Source organism: Mixophyes fleayi, chromosome 3 (genome assembly GCF_038048845.1).
Source record: "Mixophyes fleayi isolate aMixFle1 chromosome 3, aMixFle1.hap1, whole genome shotgun sequence".
Taxonomy (NCBI): Eukaryota; Metazoa; Chordata; class Amphibia; order Anura; family Limnodynastidae; genus Mixophyes; species Mixophyes fleayi.
This window is the reverse complement of record NC_134404.1, coordinates 339455797-339475482: the sequence shown is the minus strand read 5'-3', so window position 1 is coordinate 339475482 and position 19686 is coordinate 339455797. Positions and strand designations below refer to the sequence as shown.

Below are 19686 nucleotides of genomic sequence, written 5' to 3'. Positions count from 1 at the left end.
TCACAGTCATCTGCACTGTATGCTGCTACTCAGTCCTCTCCATCTTATGCTACTACTCAGTCCTCTCCATCTTATGCTACTACTCACTCCTCTCCACCTTCTGCTACTACTTGATCCTCTCCACCTTCTACTACTACTTGATCCTCTCCACCTTCTACTACTACTTGGTCCTCTCCACCTTATAATATGACTCTGTCCTCTCCACCTTATGCTACTACTCGGTCCTTTCCACCTTATGCTACTACTCTGTCCTCTCCACCTTATGCTACTACACAGTTATCTGCACCGTATGCTACTACTCAGTCCTCTCCACCTTACACTACTACTCAGTCCTCTCCTCCTTATTCTACTACTCAGTCCTCTCCACCTTATGCTACTACTCATTAATATCCACCCTATGCTACTACTCAGTCCTCTCCACCTTATGCTACAACTCGGCCTTCTTATAATATAAATTATTGCGAATATTATAAGTTACCTTGGATATATGTGCCTCGGTGTGTGGCCTTGTGCCTTTATATGATCACTGAACACCTCTATGACTTCTAATATCCTTATACACTGCACAGAAACCGGTACATTGCTGATAACCTGATTCATAGTAGTTTCTAGGGTGAACCTACTGCTGATCGTGTGAGTCTTATAATGTGCTCTCAGTATAATCTGTAATAATAGATTTATATATATTCTTTGCATATCTTGTATGATAGCATAACTCTAGTACAGAAAATTGGATGAGTTATATGGATAATTAATTCACCACTTTACTGTATTTCCTGAGTCTCTCATTCTAGATCTATTATAGACTGTTGAATTCTAGAGTTGTTAATTGCTGTGTGCGTGTCTTAAGTCTTTAATCCTTTTCAACAAACAATTGCTGCAATTAAATGGACATTATATTGAAAAACATAAAGTACTTTACTGGAAATCAATATTTGGTATTCAGAGTCCAAACATTAATTAACACATTGGCTTAGTTTAAACATTAATTAATTCCTGGGGCTTTTCACCCTTGATTAATTTCTATCACAAATGATCAATCCGTTTAGCAGCTGCCAATTGTAAGTATCAATGCAACAGATTCATAGAAAAGAGGTTTCCTGGTAAAGAAAACACACCCGTCGGTTACTGTTTCTCAATTCTATTTAAAGACGTAAAGTCAATTATTGACAAATAGAGTGCACTAAAGTAAATTGTGATCTGTGTGTTGTAGTAACTCTGTATAATAGAAGGCTGCATTCCATGTAGTTTAGATCACATATGACAAAGGACCACACCGCAGATAATGTAAAATATACATAAACATTGTATTTGCAGTAAATCCAATGCATAGAAAGTAATTAAGATATATTGTACAACAGTCTTAACTACAAGTCCCAGCAAGTCTTGCCAGTCAATGCTTATCTGCACGCTGGATCGATGCATCGCTGGCTGTATGCACACTAGAAACTGACGGTTCTGGACTCGTAATTGGCTAATAGGAGTCGGTAGAGAGCTATTTACATATCTCTACCCAGAATCCCTAGGTACAGTTTCTATTTAAAGTACCTCAATCCACAGTTTACTAATATTTCAGTGAGATGTCATATTCCGAGAGAACTAAATGATGTGGGGATACTGTGTTTTATAAGCTATATTGCTGTCAATCAAGGTAATAGGAAAAATAACGGAATCTGTTCATCGAAGAAACATTTCCAGACTACGCACATATCTCACACAACACACTGACAAAACTTTAGTTCATGCACTTATCATCTCCCACATTGACTGTTGTAATTCCCTCATTACTGGTCTTCCCCGAATCAGACTCTCACCCGTACAACCTATATTGCATGCTGCAGCGAGACTGATTTTCCTCAAACAACGCTGATCTGCTCTGTCAGTCTCTACATTGGTTGTCTGTATTTTATCGAATCCAATATAAAATTCCTCTACTAACATACAAGGCCGTCAACAAAATTGCACCGACATCTCCTCACTTGTCTCAAAATATCTACTAACTCGACACCTCCGTTCTACACAAGATCTACGTCTCTCTTCCACTCTCATCACAGCCTCCCATTCCCGGTTACAGGACTTTTTTCGGGCTGTACCCACTTTGTGGAATTCACTCCCTTGCACAGTAAGACTTTCCTCTAGTATTCAAACCTTCAAGTGCCGGGTATAAGGGGGTCAGGTGGGAGACAGAGTCTATAAAGGACTCCGGTTCAGTGCCCTAAAGGAAGGCAGGAACTTTCAGTGAGCCAGGATCTTGGATGGAAGAGAGTGGTCCTGGGTGCCATGAGCTGCAATATTAGACCTTAGTAGAGGAATAAATGGAGCCCCAATTTGTGGAGTGCAGTGGCTCCAGTGAATGACCCCTGCAGAGGGAATTGACAGTCCCATATTGAAGACAGCCCTGTAGAGTGAGGGCAGTGACAGGGGGAGCCCCAGATTCAAGGGTACCCGATGAAGAGGCAACGTGTGGATGGGTACATCCAGTTTGAGCACAGTGACAAATGGGCACAAGAGGAGCGGAGTACCCACAATCAAAAGTCCTAAATGGAAGAGAGGAGTGTTTGGATGCAATGATGCTTGTGAGAACGAGGAGAGAGAGGCATGCGATGGCAGCAGAGACCCTTGGCGGCTGCCACAGAATGATATTGTATCCCTAAATAGAGGGAAGTTTTGATGGACAGCAGCACGGTTCCTCCAGGGGAGTGCTGGGAAATATTAGGCGGCAGCACTGGGAGAACCCCTGATATATGGGATGCGTGAAGCAATCTGGAAGTGTTTCCTTAGGAGTTGTTGTTGGCTTCAGTAGAGAGATGAAGTAAGGTCCCTGGATAGTGGGGAATCAGTCCACAGGAGGGAATTACCCCCATACCATGAGGGGGTTGAGGGTGGCTGCATTTGTAGAGGAGAGTCCCTGATGTAGGGGATTGAGTGCACGAGAAGAGTGTGAGAACCTCTGGTCCATGTCTACTATCCGCCTGTACTCATGATTATTCTGACTGTGTAACACCCATAATACCGCTAAGTGTGAGCTGGAGGCGTTGGTGATGGAACGTAACTACATCGCAGCCATTATGCTTATGTGCAGGAGGAGTTGACGTTAATGGAACATAATTACCTTGCAACCGTTATGATCTGTGCAGGAGGAGAAGGAATCAAAATAAAGTTATATTTTGAACTGAGGCAGTCTGGCACCCAATATTTCTTTAAATTGGCCCTACACCACTCCGCAGCAACTGAGCTTAAGTCCCTGAGTATTCCGGGGATCTCCTGGTTGTGAATGCCACGTTCACATCATAGCTGGAGCAGAAGAAGAGGAAGAGGAAGACAGCGAGTGGGGTACCTCACAACAGCAGGATCCCCCAAGTATGTGTCTGCACAATTCCAGACCAGAGGAGATTCACATACTCAACCCTCTGCCCAACATTGCTGTGGGACTGGATCATGTTGCCCATGAAACGCTTTTCCCTATTGATGCAATATATGGTAGTTAATCTCATATATCTCATTCTCGGTTACAGGACTTTTTTTTCAGGCTGTACCTACTCTATGGAATTCCCTCCCTCGCACAATAAGACTTTCCTCTGATCTTCAAACCTTCAAGTGTTCTCTGAAAACCCACCTCTTCAGGCAGGCTTATAATATTCCTCAACCACCCTCTTAATCTCACTAGGTTACCCTATTACCACCCCCTATACAGCTAACACAAGACAACAACCCTTGACCAACATTGATATGTAGCACTTACCCTCATGTATCAAACTCCCATTGTCCCATAGATTGTAAGCTTGCGAGCAGGACCCTCTTACCTCTCCGTCTGTCTGTATTACCCAGTGTTGTTTATCACTGTGTTTGTCCTCAAATGTAAAGCTCTATGGAGTCTGCTAATAATGTTAATAAATTATGATAATAATAACTATCATTTGTAGGTTAATACTTATGGAAATCACAGTATAAATTGGATTTATACATGTAACACATCAATATTTCTTATCAGGAACAGACGTTGAAAACATTCCCATAGCTGGCGCTAGGTGTATTTGCCTCTGTTTATTTCACACTTAGTACAATTCCCGAGTTGCCGAATGACAAGTCTAAATATATCCTCAACGCTTGTTTTATTTACTGCAGTTGCACTAATTGTTTATTGTGTTGAAAAGGGAAGTAGTTGTATACCCAGGGGACATGACAGAGCCCAGAACTCCTTCCCCAGCCAGAGATCTGTTTGTTACAGGTAAGACAGATGCCCGTCTCCTGCCAATGGAGATGCCAGCTCACAGGAGGCCTAATGACAGCTGATACCTGGGGCAAGTGCCCTACAGGAAGTACGATGCCAGAACAACGAGCTATACAGTGTTTTGGAATTTATCCGTGTCCGGATAAACTGTGACTTCAATAATAATAATCCACTACTCGTACTAGTACACTGCTAATTAGTAATTAATAACGTGGTCACTCATTGCATAACACTCCTGTTCTGTGTTAAAAAATTCCTGTGGAAAAACAAGAATTGTCCAGCAAAACTTGGGAGCCCAACCAACGCGTTTCACTTCCAATAGCTGCACCCTACTAACGCAATCCATCTGCTGGACATATTCATAATACGATCCCCTCTTATTATACATATTAGTATCTAGAAATTATATACAAAATGGACTATGCACCATATCAACTGCCAGTGCAGTCCTTATGGTGTTTTGCCGGGTTTTGTGAGTGACACATATGGCATTGGGTAAAGTTAACCTTATATTATAACGCTAGGCTTTTATTCTTACTATATTTTCTAGTTGGTTACTAGTTGAGTTCCCAGTTATATTTGATACCTTATATCACATATTTATATAACCATGGATATTTCTGTGCCTGTGTAGTGTTATATTTATACTGTATATTGATCTCGATCAGTCCCGATGCCTCTATCTATTGATCTTGTAGTTGCGTTATTGTTGTGGCACTTCAATGATTATTTTTAGTTTTACTTCAGGCTGGAAAAACAACCGTAGCATATTTTTCCGCTACGGAGTATTCTCTCCCCTTGTGAGTTACTGCAAACCATAGGGATTAGTCAGGAGCGTATAACAAGTAAATGTATAATGTTAGTAACACACTTTTAGTTTTTAATTAAGTACATTATTGTCCGGGAGATCTTTGTATTTTTATCTTCCCGTCATGATGAGCAATTTTGGGGTCAGTAGAGTTTATTTTGGCTTATTGACTTTTATACTGTTTACACTGTTTTTTTTTTACTTTTGTAGTACAAATACACCATTTTTAACTATAATTTTTCTCCATTACATGTAAAAGAAATCCCCTAAGTGTAACAAACAGGTTTATAAAGCAGTGAGTAAATTCTGCAGAGTCTCTAACACTGCTGAGCTGTTTGGTGATCTTGAGTTATTAGTGAGTTCTACGTGAATTTGTTACATTATTTTTATAGACTTATTAAACAGAAAGGATTGTTCAGTGTAATGACATTACATTATAGAGCAATACGGTCAACTAACTACCAGAAAAAGCTGCTATTGATGGGCAAGTAAAGCCAGTTATTGACATAATCAAGATCTGAAAGGCTGTGTATTACTGAGATGAATAATATATATCTGATATAATTGCAGTGTCTATTCTGAACTGACTAAATCTCTTTCACTCCCCTGGGTGTCAGATTGGGTCTGATTTAGAGGTTCAAGTAAATGTCTGTTAGGTAGAGGGTTAAATCTTATGCGAGTGAAACGCGTGTTTCTGTGGATTACAAAGGGTAATAGAGACAGGGTAAAGTGCGTGGATTTGTGTAATGGGAAATGTGGATGTTTTACAGGGAGAGTGAAACAACAGGTCATTGTATTTGTAGACAGTATTGTAGGTTCAGCAATTGATTGATACCTGTATGTTTTGGTGCAGAGTTTTATGCCTATGTCAACTTAGTCCATCTTCATTACAGTATTAAGTCTATAACTAATACCTTTCACCCATACTTCATATGCAGCCTCAGAGAAATAATCACAATTATTGTTGTTATTATTATTATTATTAATTTTTTTTAATTTATTTTGGCCACAGTGCTCTGCACTTCTGGACAATGGGGAAAACAGGGCAAAGATAAAATAGTGAAATAAATAAAACTATACGCTAATTGTCAGAATATAAATCTTCAATGCGCGCAGGTTCTGTGCTGTCTACTGAAATGCACTCAAGAAAAGTAGCAATCTTTTATATACCTCTTAAGCAGCGAAAAAACAGTGATGAAGAGCTAATACCGTGTCGGTCATCCCCATCATCCGGCATTTACACCTGCCCTGTAGTAGGTGCGAAAGTTATGGATAACAACAATTAGTCGCATCTGCACATGGCCTAGGTCAGTCCTCGCCCATCCCTCCCCTGTTCCACCTCTCGAGTTGTGCAGGTCATAGGTGTCAGATGTGTGCGGATCTAGTTGCGTACATTTGGTTTCTGGGCATGTATCATCATCATCATTTATTTCTATAGCGCCACTAATTCTGCAGCGCTGTACAGAGAACTCTCTCACATCAGTCCCTGCCCCATTGGAGCTTACAGTCTAAATTCCCTAACAAACACAGACAGACCGACAGAGAGAGAGAGAGAGACTAGGGTCAATTTAATAGCAGCCACTTAACCTACCAGTATGTTTTTGGAGTGTGGGAGGTAACCGGAGCACCCGGAGGAAACCCATGCAAACACGGGGAGAACATACAAACTCTACACAGATAAGGACATGGTTGGGAATCGAACTCATGACCCTAGTGCTGTGAGGCAGAAGTGCTAACCACTGAGCCACCGTGCTGACCCATGTAGAGTGTGAATTCGTACAAGATACGTTACACAAACAGACGTCTGTCAGGGCTTGTATCAGGCCCTTAGTGTTTAGTGGCTATTTTAAAAAATGTAATCCATGTCCTCAATTTATTTATTTATAAATTGTAAAAGTAAATGTGGCAATATTGCGGGTAAAGACATTTCTTAAGGAGACAGTGAGTTGGTTTCCATAAGTGTGCGCAGCACGGTGGCTCGGTGGTTAGCACTTCTGCCTTACAGCACTGGAGTCATGAGTTCAATTCCTGACCATGGTTTTATCTGTGTGGAGTTTGTATGTTCTCCCCGTGTTTGCGTGGGTTTCCTCCGGGTGCTCCAGTTTCCTCCCACACTCCAAAAACATACTAGGTGAATTGGCTGCTGAGAAAATTAACCCTAGTCTGTGTGTGTGTTAGGGAATTTAGACTGTAAGCTCTATTGGGACAGGGACTGACATGAATGAGTTCTGTACAGCGCTGCGGAATTAGTGGCGCTATATAAATTGATGATGATGAAGAGACTCTCCAAGGCCCATTTTGCTCCTCTCTCCGTCACTCCCCCAGTGAAAAGTGTAGGGGGGCTCCACAAATCACATCATTTTGTCACAGATTATTGAAAGCCTTTCTGTATATTTTCATATAACTATATATACTCTATATATTTTTATAGCACCTTTTGATAAATCATATGGGAAAACACTGGAAAAGGGATAAGTCTCTCTTTAAATTCTGCAAGAGAGAACCGTACTTTCAGGGCGCGTGGCGACTGGTTACATCACAGTGTTTTCCTGCCGCGTAGAGATTGTTGGGCGCTGTTCACAACACACAATAGAAGCTGCCGTTTCCTTAGCGTAGGTTTTAATGCGATCTCTCTGTCAATGTTTGCTGGAAGCATTTTTCATATTCAAGCTGTGACTATGAAAAATGACCTCAGAACAGCATAAATAAACAATGAAATTTATTTACTCAATATTATACACGCAAAGTGTGCGCTGAAAGAGATTTTTTTGATTATTTGCAATAATTTCTGCTATTTGTTTTTACCTGCAAGAGAATTTTTTGATAAGACCAGTGTATAATGAATATATTCTCTACTTATAATTAATGCTTATTATAATAAAATCAACTCTTCTAGAACTGTTTTTTTTTTTTTTTATCAGAATAGTCTATATTGTTTTTTATTAATCTGATGTATGGAATCAACTAATGAAAATAATTTTAACTCCTCCTACTTTGTAATCAAAATTAGTAATCCAACCGGTCATATATATCACGTTTGCACATCACTTTATATACAATCCATTGTCTGTGTATATTAGCACTGTGCATCATTATATTCCTTTAATTTTGTGGGGTGGGGGTTTCTTCCTTCCCTGGTGATAATCCAACATCCTGCTTTGCACAGTATACATTTTTCCATCTTATATAGCACAAATAGTGAATGTACATTTCCTTTTTTATCTATTTATTTGTGTATATTATTGTATATGGGAGTTGTTGTATTTTGTTCTATGGATACAAGTTGGATTAACCCCAACAGCAATAAAACAGCACCACCCAGTGGCTGATCTGTATATTTTTTATCTCCGTGGCTGATTATTCGAGAGGCCTATTAAATTTATTTTGCGTAACCACTGAGCCACCAGCAAAAATATAAACCAGCATCAGGCTATGTCAAATAATGTTACTAGCTTCTGGCCTATCGCCATACCTAACCTACATACCTATTTCACACTACTTTGCATGCCATTGTTTGATCTTTCTATGCTATCTGTTCTGTCATTTCAAAACACATTTTGCACAGTTATTATGTTGCAAAATATTACTCTAGAACAGAATTGTGTCACAGGGAACTTAATACTTGTATTCAATTATTAGAGACAGATTTCCATACCTGACTCATGTAGAAATCTCCCCCAGTCCCCACGGTATTTCACAACTGGTAATTATAGTTGCTTTGTGTTGGTTTCCCATTCAAGCATATGATCGTCCACACCTGGCCAAAGATATATCACTTGTACAAGTCTATTGTGCAATCGGCGCTCAGGTGACCGGGCTATTGTCACCTCAGCTGTAATGTGGTCCGAGCTGTTGACATTGAGTATGCAGACTCCATGGTGCCCTCTTTTGAATGGAATGAGAAGTGCGGGTTGTTGACCTGGCAGGAGCCATCATTTCGTGTACTAAACACACTCTGGAATGACGGGAGCTTATTAGACGAACCAGTGAGGGTCATTGACGTAATGTGCAGGTGCGCAATTCATTTCTATTTGTGGAAATGAGATTAATGCAGAACAAGGAGCAGGTCCTCCACTCGCTGGGCTCTGGAACTACCCCATAGCAATGCTCTGCGCTCTCTGTTATGGGTTTGTGGGTCCAGCTGGAAGTGTTCAGGGGGGACATAGTGTGACTTAACCCCAATTACCACCACTTACTATGGATCACCCCCACTTACTACCACCAATTACCCCCGCTTACTATGGATCACCCCCACTTACTACCACCAATTACCACCACTTACTATGGATCACCCCCACTTACTACCACCAATTACCACCACTTACTAACACTCAACACCACTTACTATCGCTTACCACCAATTACCCATTCTTGATCCTCTCCAATCTGGCTTCCATCCCCTCCACTCCACAGAAACTGCCTTGTCCAAACTCACCAATGATCTTCTCTCAGCCAAATTCAGGGACCATTTCTCCCTGCTTATCATCCTGGACATCTCTGTGGCCTTTTACACTGTGGATCACCCTCTCCTACTCCACACCCTTCACACTATTGGCCTTTCTGGCACCGTCCTTTAGTAGTTACCTACTACCTCGCCAACTACTCCTTCTCTGTTTCTACCTCTGATTCCTCCTCCCCATCCATCCATCCATAGGAGTCCCACAGAGTTCTGTCCTTGGCCCTCAGCTTTTTTCTCTGTACACGTCCTCACTGGGTGAACTCATCAGTTCCTTCGGCCTCCAGTACCACCTCTATGCAGACGACACTCAACTCTAACTCTCATCTCCTTATCTCTCCCCTTCCCTCCTCTCTCGGGTGTCCAGTTGTCTCTCTGCCATCTCCTCCTGGATGTGCTTACGCTTTCTTAAACCTAACATGGCCAATACTGAACTCATTGTCTTCCCTCCATCAAGAGTCTCCTCCTCTCCTGACCTCTCTTTTACTGTTGACAACACCACTATCTCCTCTGTTCCCCAACTCCGCTGTCTGGGTGTCATTCTTGACTCCTCCCTCTCATTCGCCCCTCACATTTAATCCATTGCCCAATCCTGTCGGTTTCAGATCACACCATCGCCCGTATCAGACACCTCCTCTCCCAGGATGCCACCAAAACTTATCCACTCGCTGATCATTTCTCATCTCGACTACTGCAACCTTCTCCTTACTGGTCTCCCCCGCTCCCTTCTCGCTCCTCTTTGAGCTATATTTAATGCTTTAGCTAGACTTAATTTTCTCTCTCACCGATCCACTTCTGCCTCCCATCTCTGTCAAACCTTCCCCTGGCTCCCCTTCACCTACAGAATTCTCTCCTTCATGTACAAGGACCTCTCCAACTCTAATGCTCCCTACATCTCCAACCTCATCTCCATACATACTCCCTCCTGTCCTCTCTGGTCAGTCAATGCCCATTGATTTTCCTCCCCTCTGGTAACCACATCTCACTCCCTTATCCAAGATTTCTCCCGTGCCCTCCCCCCCCCCCCACCACTGGAACGATCTCCCTCGTTCTATCAGACTATCCCCTGACCTGTATAGCTTCAAATGGTCATTGAAAGCCCACCTGTTTATAAAAGCCTACCAAGTACTCCACTTTACCATCTCACCATGTAGTATACCACACCCTCTGTCATCCTCCATCTCTCCCACTCTTGCCCTCAGGTCCCCTTACATTGGCTCACCCCCATGTGTCAACCGTTTGCCTTCCCCTTTCTGTGTAGATTGTAAGCTCTAGTGATCAGAGCCCTCTTCCGTCCTGTTCTCATTACCTATAACCGTTGCTCACCAGCTACACTGCTCACCTCCTCCTTGGGCTCTCTGCCCATTGTCTCCTCTCCTCCACCTTCACACTACTTTCAGGGGCTCTAAACCTGTTAGTTGCACCCACACTAATGGGCACAGGTTTCAGCCTGCGCTGGATATACCCCTTGTACCCCAGTAGCTGTGGTGAGAGTTGTAGTGTTATTTGTTTACTGTATTGTATTGTTATACCATGTTCTATCTTGTTGCTTTCCCTCTGTATAATGATAATAATACTAATAATTACTGCTTACTATCACTATCACTCACCACAATCAGCCCCACTTACCAGCAATTACTACCACTTACCAGCACATAATAAGATGTGGGTCTCCACTGAGCATGTGCAGCTCGGCACAGGGTCAGTCTCTGTATATGTGGTACTGACTCCCGCTCTCCTCACCTCTGCTCCCCATAGCAGAGATCCTGGGGCTGATGCGCTGTGGGACGTACGCCAGTCTACCTATCATATCTTGCGTGATATCGCTCTGCACGTACTCATTAAGCAAGAAAGCGCAAATGTGCCTACGCAGACTAGCGCATATCCTCCGCTTACAGTAAAGGAGTGTTCATACAGATAACGTGACTCATGCAGACCTGAAGAAGCACGCATGCACGCCGGTTAGGAGGCGTATCATACCTGCCGTGATTACACTATACTCCTGACATATACACTTAGTGAGATACAGATCTGCTCTTACACTACTAATTGGTCCATTGAACCTGAGAGATTAGTGTCATTCTGCTCTCTGTACTTATGTCTATGATAGTAACACTAATGTCATTTATCTGCCCCGAGATGTGTGTTACATTGTCACCCTGATCAGTAATCTCCACGTTCATTTGTTTTAGGAATTTATGGACGGACATAAGAGCCGGATTCTCCGCACTGAACGAGAGGCGACACAATGACACATAATGATTTTACTGCAGGTAACGAGCTGGGGATCACTATGGCTACAAATGATAGCGGATGAATGCAGAAATACCAGACATATTATACATAAGTGAGGTTAATATATGTATAAACTCTTGTGATAATATGTGTATATACCACGTCATGATGTCATTGCTTATAATCGGTGAGATCTGATGTCATCACTTGAGTGTTTATTATGAAAAATTCTTTATTTGTTTATAAAGAATAATGCACCCCCCACTGTACGTTATTACTGGTATTAGAAGACACCTTGGATTTTATACAGTCACTTCTAATACCCATATAATTTATAGTAGGAAATGCATTATCCCATATATAATTACAAATGTGATACTAAAATTGGGATTATTAAATTACAGATGATAAAATGACAGAGGAGGTCACATGACCTGGGGTTCCGTTCTCATAAGATCAGGAGCAGACGGCTTAGAGGCCACAGGTGAAGGTTTGGGGGGGGGGGGCACTGGCCATTTTCCAGGAGATACGTATCTGGTTCATTATTGCCCCTCAGCTGAGAACATGGAGACACAGGGGGCAGATTACAGATTGTCACCCTCCAGTTCTAGCAACAAAACATTCAACTTTTTTTGGACAAATAGGCAACGTGTTCACCTTTCTTTAAAATAAATGTCCCCTAGTGTTGAAATCACCCACAATATATGTCACAGGCAGGGGCAAACGCAGGATTTGTAGAGGGGAGTTTCCACACCACGCTGCCAGTGGGTGTGACCAGCATGCATGGGGGCGTGGCTATTATTTTAGACAGTGCTTGGCTGCTCTCCAACTCTTCTTATCCCCATAATATACATGGGAAATGCTGCATGCAGAGCCATGTGAAGAGGGGCAGGGTCCAGACACCTCAATTATACAGTGCCCCAGGCTTAGAGGGGGGTTTCCAGGCACTAGGACCCCCCCCCCCTCGGTTTGCCTATGACAGAGAGCTGAGAAGTTGATCACTTGGGATAAAAACCTTAATAGCAGAACTAGAAGAAAGAACGGAGACTATAGTAAGTCTAACAACAACAAACTCTACAATATGTCTGTGCCCCCCCAATCTGTATTCTTATATAAATAATAATTATAATAATTGTTATTATCATTATTATTGTAGTAATAATATTATACACGTTCATGGTGTATTTCCTACAAATGTATTCTGCATCTATGCGTGTGTACACATGTAGCGTCTAGTCTTGGTAGGTGAGGGATTAATCTTTGTATGTAGAATGGTAAACATGAGCGTGGAGGGCGGACACAAAGCAGGAGAACACACAATTGGGGTCTGAGTCATTATGGATAATAAGGTAAAATAAGGAGTAAGTTTCCTCCTGGACAAACCATGTTACAATACAAGGGGTGCAAATTAGTTTATTATTTTGCACATAAGATAAATACTGGCTGTTGTTTCATGTAGCACACAAATACTTGATAGCTTTATTTTTATGATGAAATATAAAGTTGATCTAGGACATGCCCTACCCCAAATATAAATCTATCCTCACATTTTAAATTGATCTCCCCCTCCAATGCAACATGGGTTTGCCCTGGTGCAAAGTTACTCCTTTTTATTGCTGTCCTTTCCTCACTGAATCAGACCCAATGTTGGCAATAACGGTCTTATGTCAATGAGCTGCAACAAGACACCTGAGATGCTGCATTCACAAATAAACATTTTACAATTTTATATTATTTCCTCCTAGGATTTAGAATGGAATATAAATAAATATATGATGATGATGATGATAAATATACATTACTGGCATTTGACATTATTTAACAAATCTGTTCTTATTGCTGTAAACTATAAATAAGTAGTTCTGTAAATAGCAGACACTTGTAACTTAAGAAGTATTATATTAAAAGCAGAAAAGGAATCAAATATATAATAATATATAGGAAGTAGTCAGGGGGCAAACAAGATAATGAAACAGATGTCGGTAGATACCACCAAACAATGATGGAACTTGATGGTAATTATGGCGATCCTGGGGGTTTCCATAAGGGAGACGGCAGATTAAACAGTTTTTTACTCAGTTTGTAGAGACAGCAGCTGAATTTCCTACATTTTGCTAACTCTTAAATCCTGACAGTGACCTCAGTCCCCTTCAATATAGACCCCCCCTGATAATGTATGTAATCACCATTGCTGGTGTTATATCGTTTACAATATCTCCATCACTGATGTAGTGTAGTACAGAGCCCCCCCCCCCCCCCCCCTGCCGGTGCTGGTGTTATAACGTTTACAATATCTCCATCACTGATGTAGTGTAGTACAGAGCCCCCCCCCGCCGGTGCTGGTGTTATATCGTTTACAAGATCTCCATCACTGATGTAGTGTAGTACAGAGCCCCCCCCCCCGCCGGTGCTGGTGTTATATTATAGATACTTTTCATTGGCTACGAATATTCATTCTAATCTCTTGTGTTTTCTCCTCACTTTCGTTACTGGCTTACAAATGGTTAAAGTTTTCCTCTTTAATTAAGAGCCGGTGAGTTCATTAATAAGATGTCTGTGTTGTGCTGTAGATAAAATAGCATGCGATCAGTTTCTGGGAGAAATTATTATTATTATTTATTATATTTTTATTTACAAAGCACTGACATATTACACTGCACTATACACTAAGGGGATCATGACATGACATAAACCAATTACATACAATGACATGAAACAGAAGGTAAAGAGAGCCCTGGGCAAAGGAGCTTACAATCTAAGAGGGGCGGGGAACGCATGATACATACACTCCTGTGGTTATCTGTCAGTTTGGAGTGAATGTGATAAAGCACCAGGACGTTCGCTGGCAGCGGCTGTCACCAGGGAGGCAGCGGAGATCACCAAAGGAGGGACAGAGATGGCAGCGGCAATGACAGTTAAACATACTGGGTCCAGTAACTGAGCTGAGATGGTCTGGAGTAGATCTACAGCCATAGACACCTGTCCTTGGTGTGATCACCCTCCCGGGCACCCACACGTCACTGCCCACGGCCGTCACACATCGTTATATGTTTTATATTTGTGGGCAGATGATTATGTGGGAGGTTAAGCAGAGAACAACTGCCGTCCGCATGGCAGACACCACACGGCAGTGGTTGGCAGCGAGTCTCACCAGTTAGTTGTCCTGATGGTTATGGAGGAGGGTGGTCGGCATTTAGGACACAATTCACGTCAGGACGACATACAAACTAAAGGATAATAATTGCCCCTGAAGAAACCTTTTCCTGAGCTGTCCTTAAACCACACAGACGAGATAAAGCTCTGACTACTCCCCGGCGGTGAGATAACTCATCTATACAGGTACAACAGCCGTATCTGGGCTTATGTTTATAGAGATCCCTGTCCTTAGAGAGCGCTCAGACATTCCAATCACACACTAACTGGAATCAACTCAATCTACTTGGACATTAACACTTTGGGGTTTCTTACAAAATGCATGTAACTAATATATACAATTTTACCACTATAGATGGTAGCTCAATCTCTGTCTGTAATAGAGATGTCTCGTGTTGTGTAACTCTGTAGGTTATACATTGTAACAACTCTGTAGGTTATACATTGTAGCAACTCTGTAGGTTATACATTGTAGCAACTCTGTAGTTTATATATTGTAACAACGCTGTAGGTTATACATTGTAGCCACTCTGTAAGTCATACATTGTAGTAACTCTGTAGGTTATACATTGTAGCAACTCTGTATGTTATACATTGTAGTAACTCTATAGGTTATACATTATAGCAACTCTGTAGTTTATATATTGTATCAACTCTGTAGGTTATACATTGTAGCAACTCTGTAGTTTATGTATTGTAACAACTCTGTAGGTTATACATTGTAGCAACTCTGTAGTTTATATATTGTAACAACTCTGTAGTTTATACTCTGTAGTAACTCTGTAGGTTATATATTGTAGTAACTCTGTGGGTTATACATTGTAGTAACTCTGTGGGTTATACAATGTAGTAATGCTGTAGTTTATACATTGTAGTAACTCTGTAGGTTATACATTGTAGTAACTCTGTAGGTTATACATTGTAGTAACTCTGTAGGTTATACATTGTAGTAACTCTGTGGGTTATACATTGTAGTAACTCTGTAGGTTATACATTGTAGTAACTCTGTGGGTTATACATTGTAGTAACTCTGTAGGTTATACATTGTAGCAACGCTGTAGTTTATACACTGTAGTAACTCTGTGGGTTATACAATGTAGTAATGCTGTAGTTTATACATTGTAGTAACTCTGTAGGTTATACATTGTAGTAACTCTGTAGGTTATACATTGTAGTAACTCTGTAGGTTATACATTGTAGTAACTCTGTGGGTTATACATTGTAGTAACTCTGTAGGTTATACATTGTAGTAACTCTGTAGGTTATACATTGTAGCAACGCTGTAGTTTATACACTGTAGTAACTCTGTAGGTTATACATTGTAGTAACTCTATAGGTTATACATTGTAGTAACTCTGTAGGTTATACATTGTAGCAACGCTGTAGTTTATACACTGTAGTAACTCTGTAGGTTATACATTGTAGTAACTCTGTAGGTTATACATTGTAGTAACTCTATAGGTTATACATTGTAGTAACTCTGTAGGTTATATATTGTAGTAACTCTGTAGGTTATACATTGTAGTAACTCTATAGGTTATACATTGTAGTAACTCTGTAGGTTATACATTGTAGCAACGCTGTAGTTTATACATTGTAGTAACTCTGTAGGTTATACATTGTAGTAACTCTGTAGGTTATACATTGTAGTAACTCTATAGGTTATACATTGTAGTAACTCTGTAGGTTATATATTGTAGTAACTCTGTAGGTTATACATTGTAGTAACTCTATAGGTTATACATTGTAGTAACTCTGTAGGTTATACATTGTAGTAACTCTGTAGGTTATACATTGTAGCAACGCTGTAGTTTATACACTGTAGTAACTCTGTAGGTTATACATTGTAGCAACGCTGTAGTTTATACACTGTAGTAACTCTGTAGGTTATACATTGGGGATATAAGATGGCTCCTAATCTTGTTTATAACTAATTATTGTGTTTTGTTTCTCTTGATCAGCCAAGTTCCGAGCCCCCTTTGCGGTGTATTGTGGCAGTGTCCCCAAAACGAAACCTGGGTACATGTCTCTTCGCAATGGGAGCATTGACTCGAATCTGCAGTTGTGCGGGAACCGATGGGGAGCGGCAGATACAGGTCTGTAGACACCGAGGTGGAGTTATATAATAATATATGTATCTAATCTGTTGTGTAATGTGTTATTCTCTCCCAGCAGCTCTTCAGACCACAGGGAGCCTCCAGATGAGAAGGTCCTGCTTGTGGAGCGGAGATGGAGGTGACATTCAGCCCGAGATCCTGCCTCCGCCGCTCAGCTTGGAAGGGAAGAGTGAGCCCCATCTTCTGATAACGACCAGTCCTGCCTATAGGAACCAGAAGGATGAGGAGGTGGATAGTGCAGCGTTGGAGACAACCAGACTGAAGGACAAGGTGAAACGAAAGATGTCTGAAGGTTTCAGCGCTAGAGGAGGTGAGCGTTATCAGTGCCAGCAAGGTCCATGGCGACACGACGTAGCAAATATCTACAGATTCTAAAATTCAGTGTATACATACATATATATATATATATATATATATATATATATTACTGTGAATAAAGTCTACCATAGTTTAGAATTCTAAGCTGTAAGAAGTCTACAGAAAATAATTTAAGTTATTGCCCTTCTCCCCCCAAAATGACTCAATAACTCGATGCCGCTAACGATATTGGGAGTGATTACTGTTCTGATCCCTATAAAGCTGGAAGCACATGGCGCAATCTCCAAAATATATTTGTGAGACCCAATAATAAAATTGATGTGATCATTATTGGAGATATGGCAACAGGTCACCGTTATGGGACTGTTTGTGGGTGGTCGTCTTCGGACCGCCTAGGTAGAGTCCTTAGTCTATGTATCCTGTCATTTGCCAGTTTATTGGACTTCCCACTGAACTTTCCATCACTTTGCTGATAGAAATCTGCGTTTCCCACCCACCGACATATCGTGAAACGTTTTGTTATCAATATTTGGAAAATTCTAATTTTGTTTACATATTAAGCACTTCTAACATAAATATTCATCAACCGATCTATAATTAGAAATGTGACAGCAATGTAATATTCCAGCATTGACACTAACCTGCCGTGATGCAATAATTAACCTCCGTCCTGATTAAGACAGATGTTATTGGGCACAATCCACATATATTAATTAGGAGTTTCTCCTTCTGCTGCCTATGGCGGCTACTGAAATGAGGCTCTTCCAATCTATTATACAGCCCTAAATGATTAGTGTAGAGACCACAGTTGACATTCATTTATCATTTTGCACCATCTCTTCAATCAATTCCTTAGATTTCACTGCCCCCCACAATCCAGCTGCATAGGGGTACTTGTGCATTGGTGCCTCATTGCTTAAGCTACATTATGTTCAACTGCTGCCAAACAGAACTTTATAAAGAGATAATTGCTGCCAGTGCCCTAAGACAGTTGCCACGTTTGCCTCATTATAGTCCCAACTCTGCTATTAGTCATCAAGGCATTTATATGTTTTTTTCATAAACTAGACCTATTCCAATATAATATAATTATTAGGAAGCAGCTGAGAATAGTAAAGGTTTATGTATAATTATATGAACTTGTGATATGATATAAGCTTTACAGAAAGTGCAAATAATAACTGATAGAGTTCACATTTTCTACCAGGTATGCCTAATGTGTTACTATTGGTTCTATAGAACAACATGATAGGATACATTTGTGATCTCCCCAGGATCAGTGGGGTAGATATCAGCATCTTCACTTCCCCTTAAATTAGCCGCATTTACAGAGCGCAGAATACACCGGTCATGTGACGATTACACTTTTGCACAGAGCAACTCTTGATTTTTCTGCCCTGCTGCAAACCATGGCAGACTTCACATTAGTGGCTCAGTGGTCAGCCTCACAGCACTGGGGTCATGAGTTCGATTCCCGACCATGGCCTTATCTGTGTGGAGTTTGTATGTTCTCCCCGTGTTTGCGTGGGTTTCCTCCGGGTGCTCCGGTTTCCTCCCACACTCCAAAAACATACTGGTAGGGTAATTGGCTGCTATTAAATTGCCCTTAGTCTCTCTCGGTCTGTATGTATGTATATGTTAGGGGATTTAGATTGTAAGCTCCAATGGGGCAGGGACTGATGTGAATGAGTTCTCTGTGCAGTGCTGCGGAATTAGTGGCGCTACATAAATAAATAGATGATGATGATGATAACTCAGGCCTCATACTAGTGCCGCAGTGATGTCACTGGTTTCCAACCAATCGATAAGCTGCATACCCGTTCAGCCCGCCTCTAAGGATGCGTCCTAGGAGTGTGTGTAATAAGTCCACTTTAATATTTTGAACCCAATACACCTTTTGCTGATTTAATTGTTTCTGCACAGTTTCCAATATATCATTTAAATTTTATGAAGCCAATTATATATAGAGCTCATTTCTCTACAGAGGTCTGAACAAATCACTTTATGTATCTCAATATTTTCATTATAGCGCCGTCTGATATAATTAGTCCGCTGAACACCACCCTGAAACCAGCGGTTCCTAGAAGCGCCTCCCAGAGGTTAATGAACGTCACAAAGCCAGTGCCTCCTATACAGAGAAGCCCGACGCCACAGACCCAAGCCGCAGAAGACCATGGTACACAGAGGAATGGACTGGAAAACGGGGACTGTATAGAAGGACAGAGGGACCAAAAACCAGCAAATATGGAGGTACAATGAAGATCTGAGTAATATATGTACTCCGTGGTGTCAGGTATAAGGATATTAGAAGTTATTGCATGATCATATATCCTGAAAACATGACCTGTTGGTAGCCCGTGAGGACTGA

The 19686-nt window shown here is 41.2% G+C and overlaps 1 protein-coding gene across 2 annotated transcripts in view; it reads left to right on the top strand.

The window, feature by feature from the left end:
* Positions 1–19686, top strand: part of TOGARAM2 (TOG array regulator of axonemal microtubules 2) — a 57199-nt gene that overhangs the window by 16301 nt on the left and 21212 nt on the right. Inside the window, exons 2-5 of one of the 2 annotated variants that reach the window (XM_075204386.1) lie at positions 11688–11768; positions 16845–16979; positions 17059–17310; positions 19348–19568. In XM_075204386.1, the coding sequence (XP_075060487.1) occupies positions 11744–11768; positions 16845–16979; positions 17059–17310; positions 19348–19568 (633 nt within the window). In that variant the 5' untranslated portion in view covers positions 11688–11743. Of the gene's footprint in view, positions 1–11687; positions 11769–16844; positions 16980–17055; positions 17311–19347; positions 19569–19686 lie in introns of both variants that reach the window. The other variant, XM_075204385.1, reaches the window with a different exon arrangement.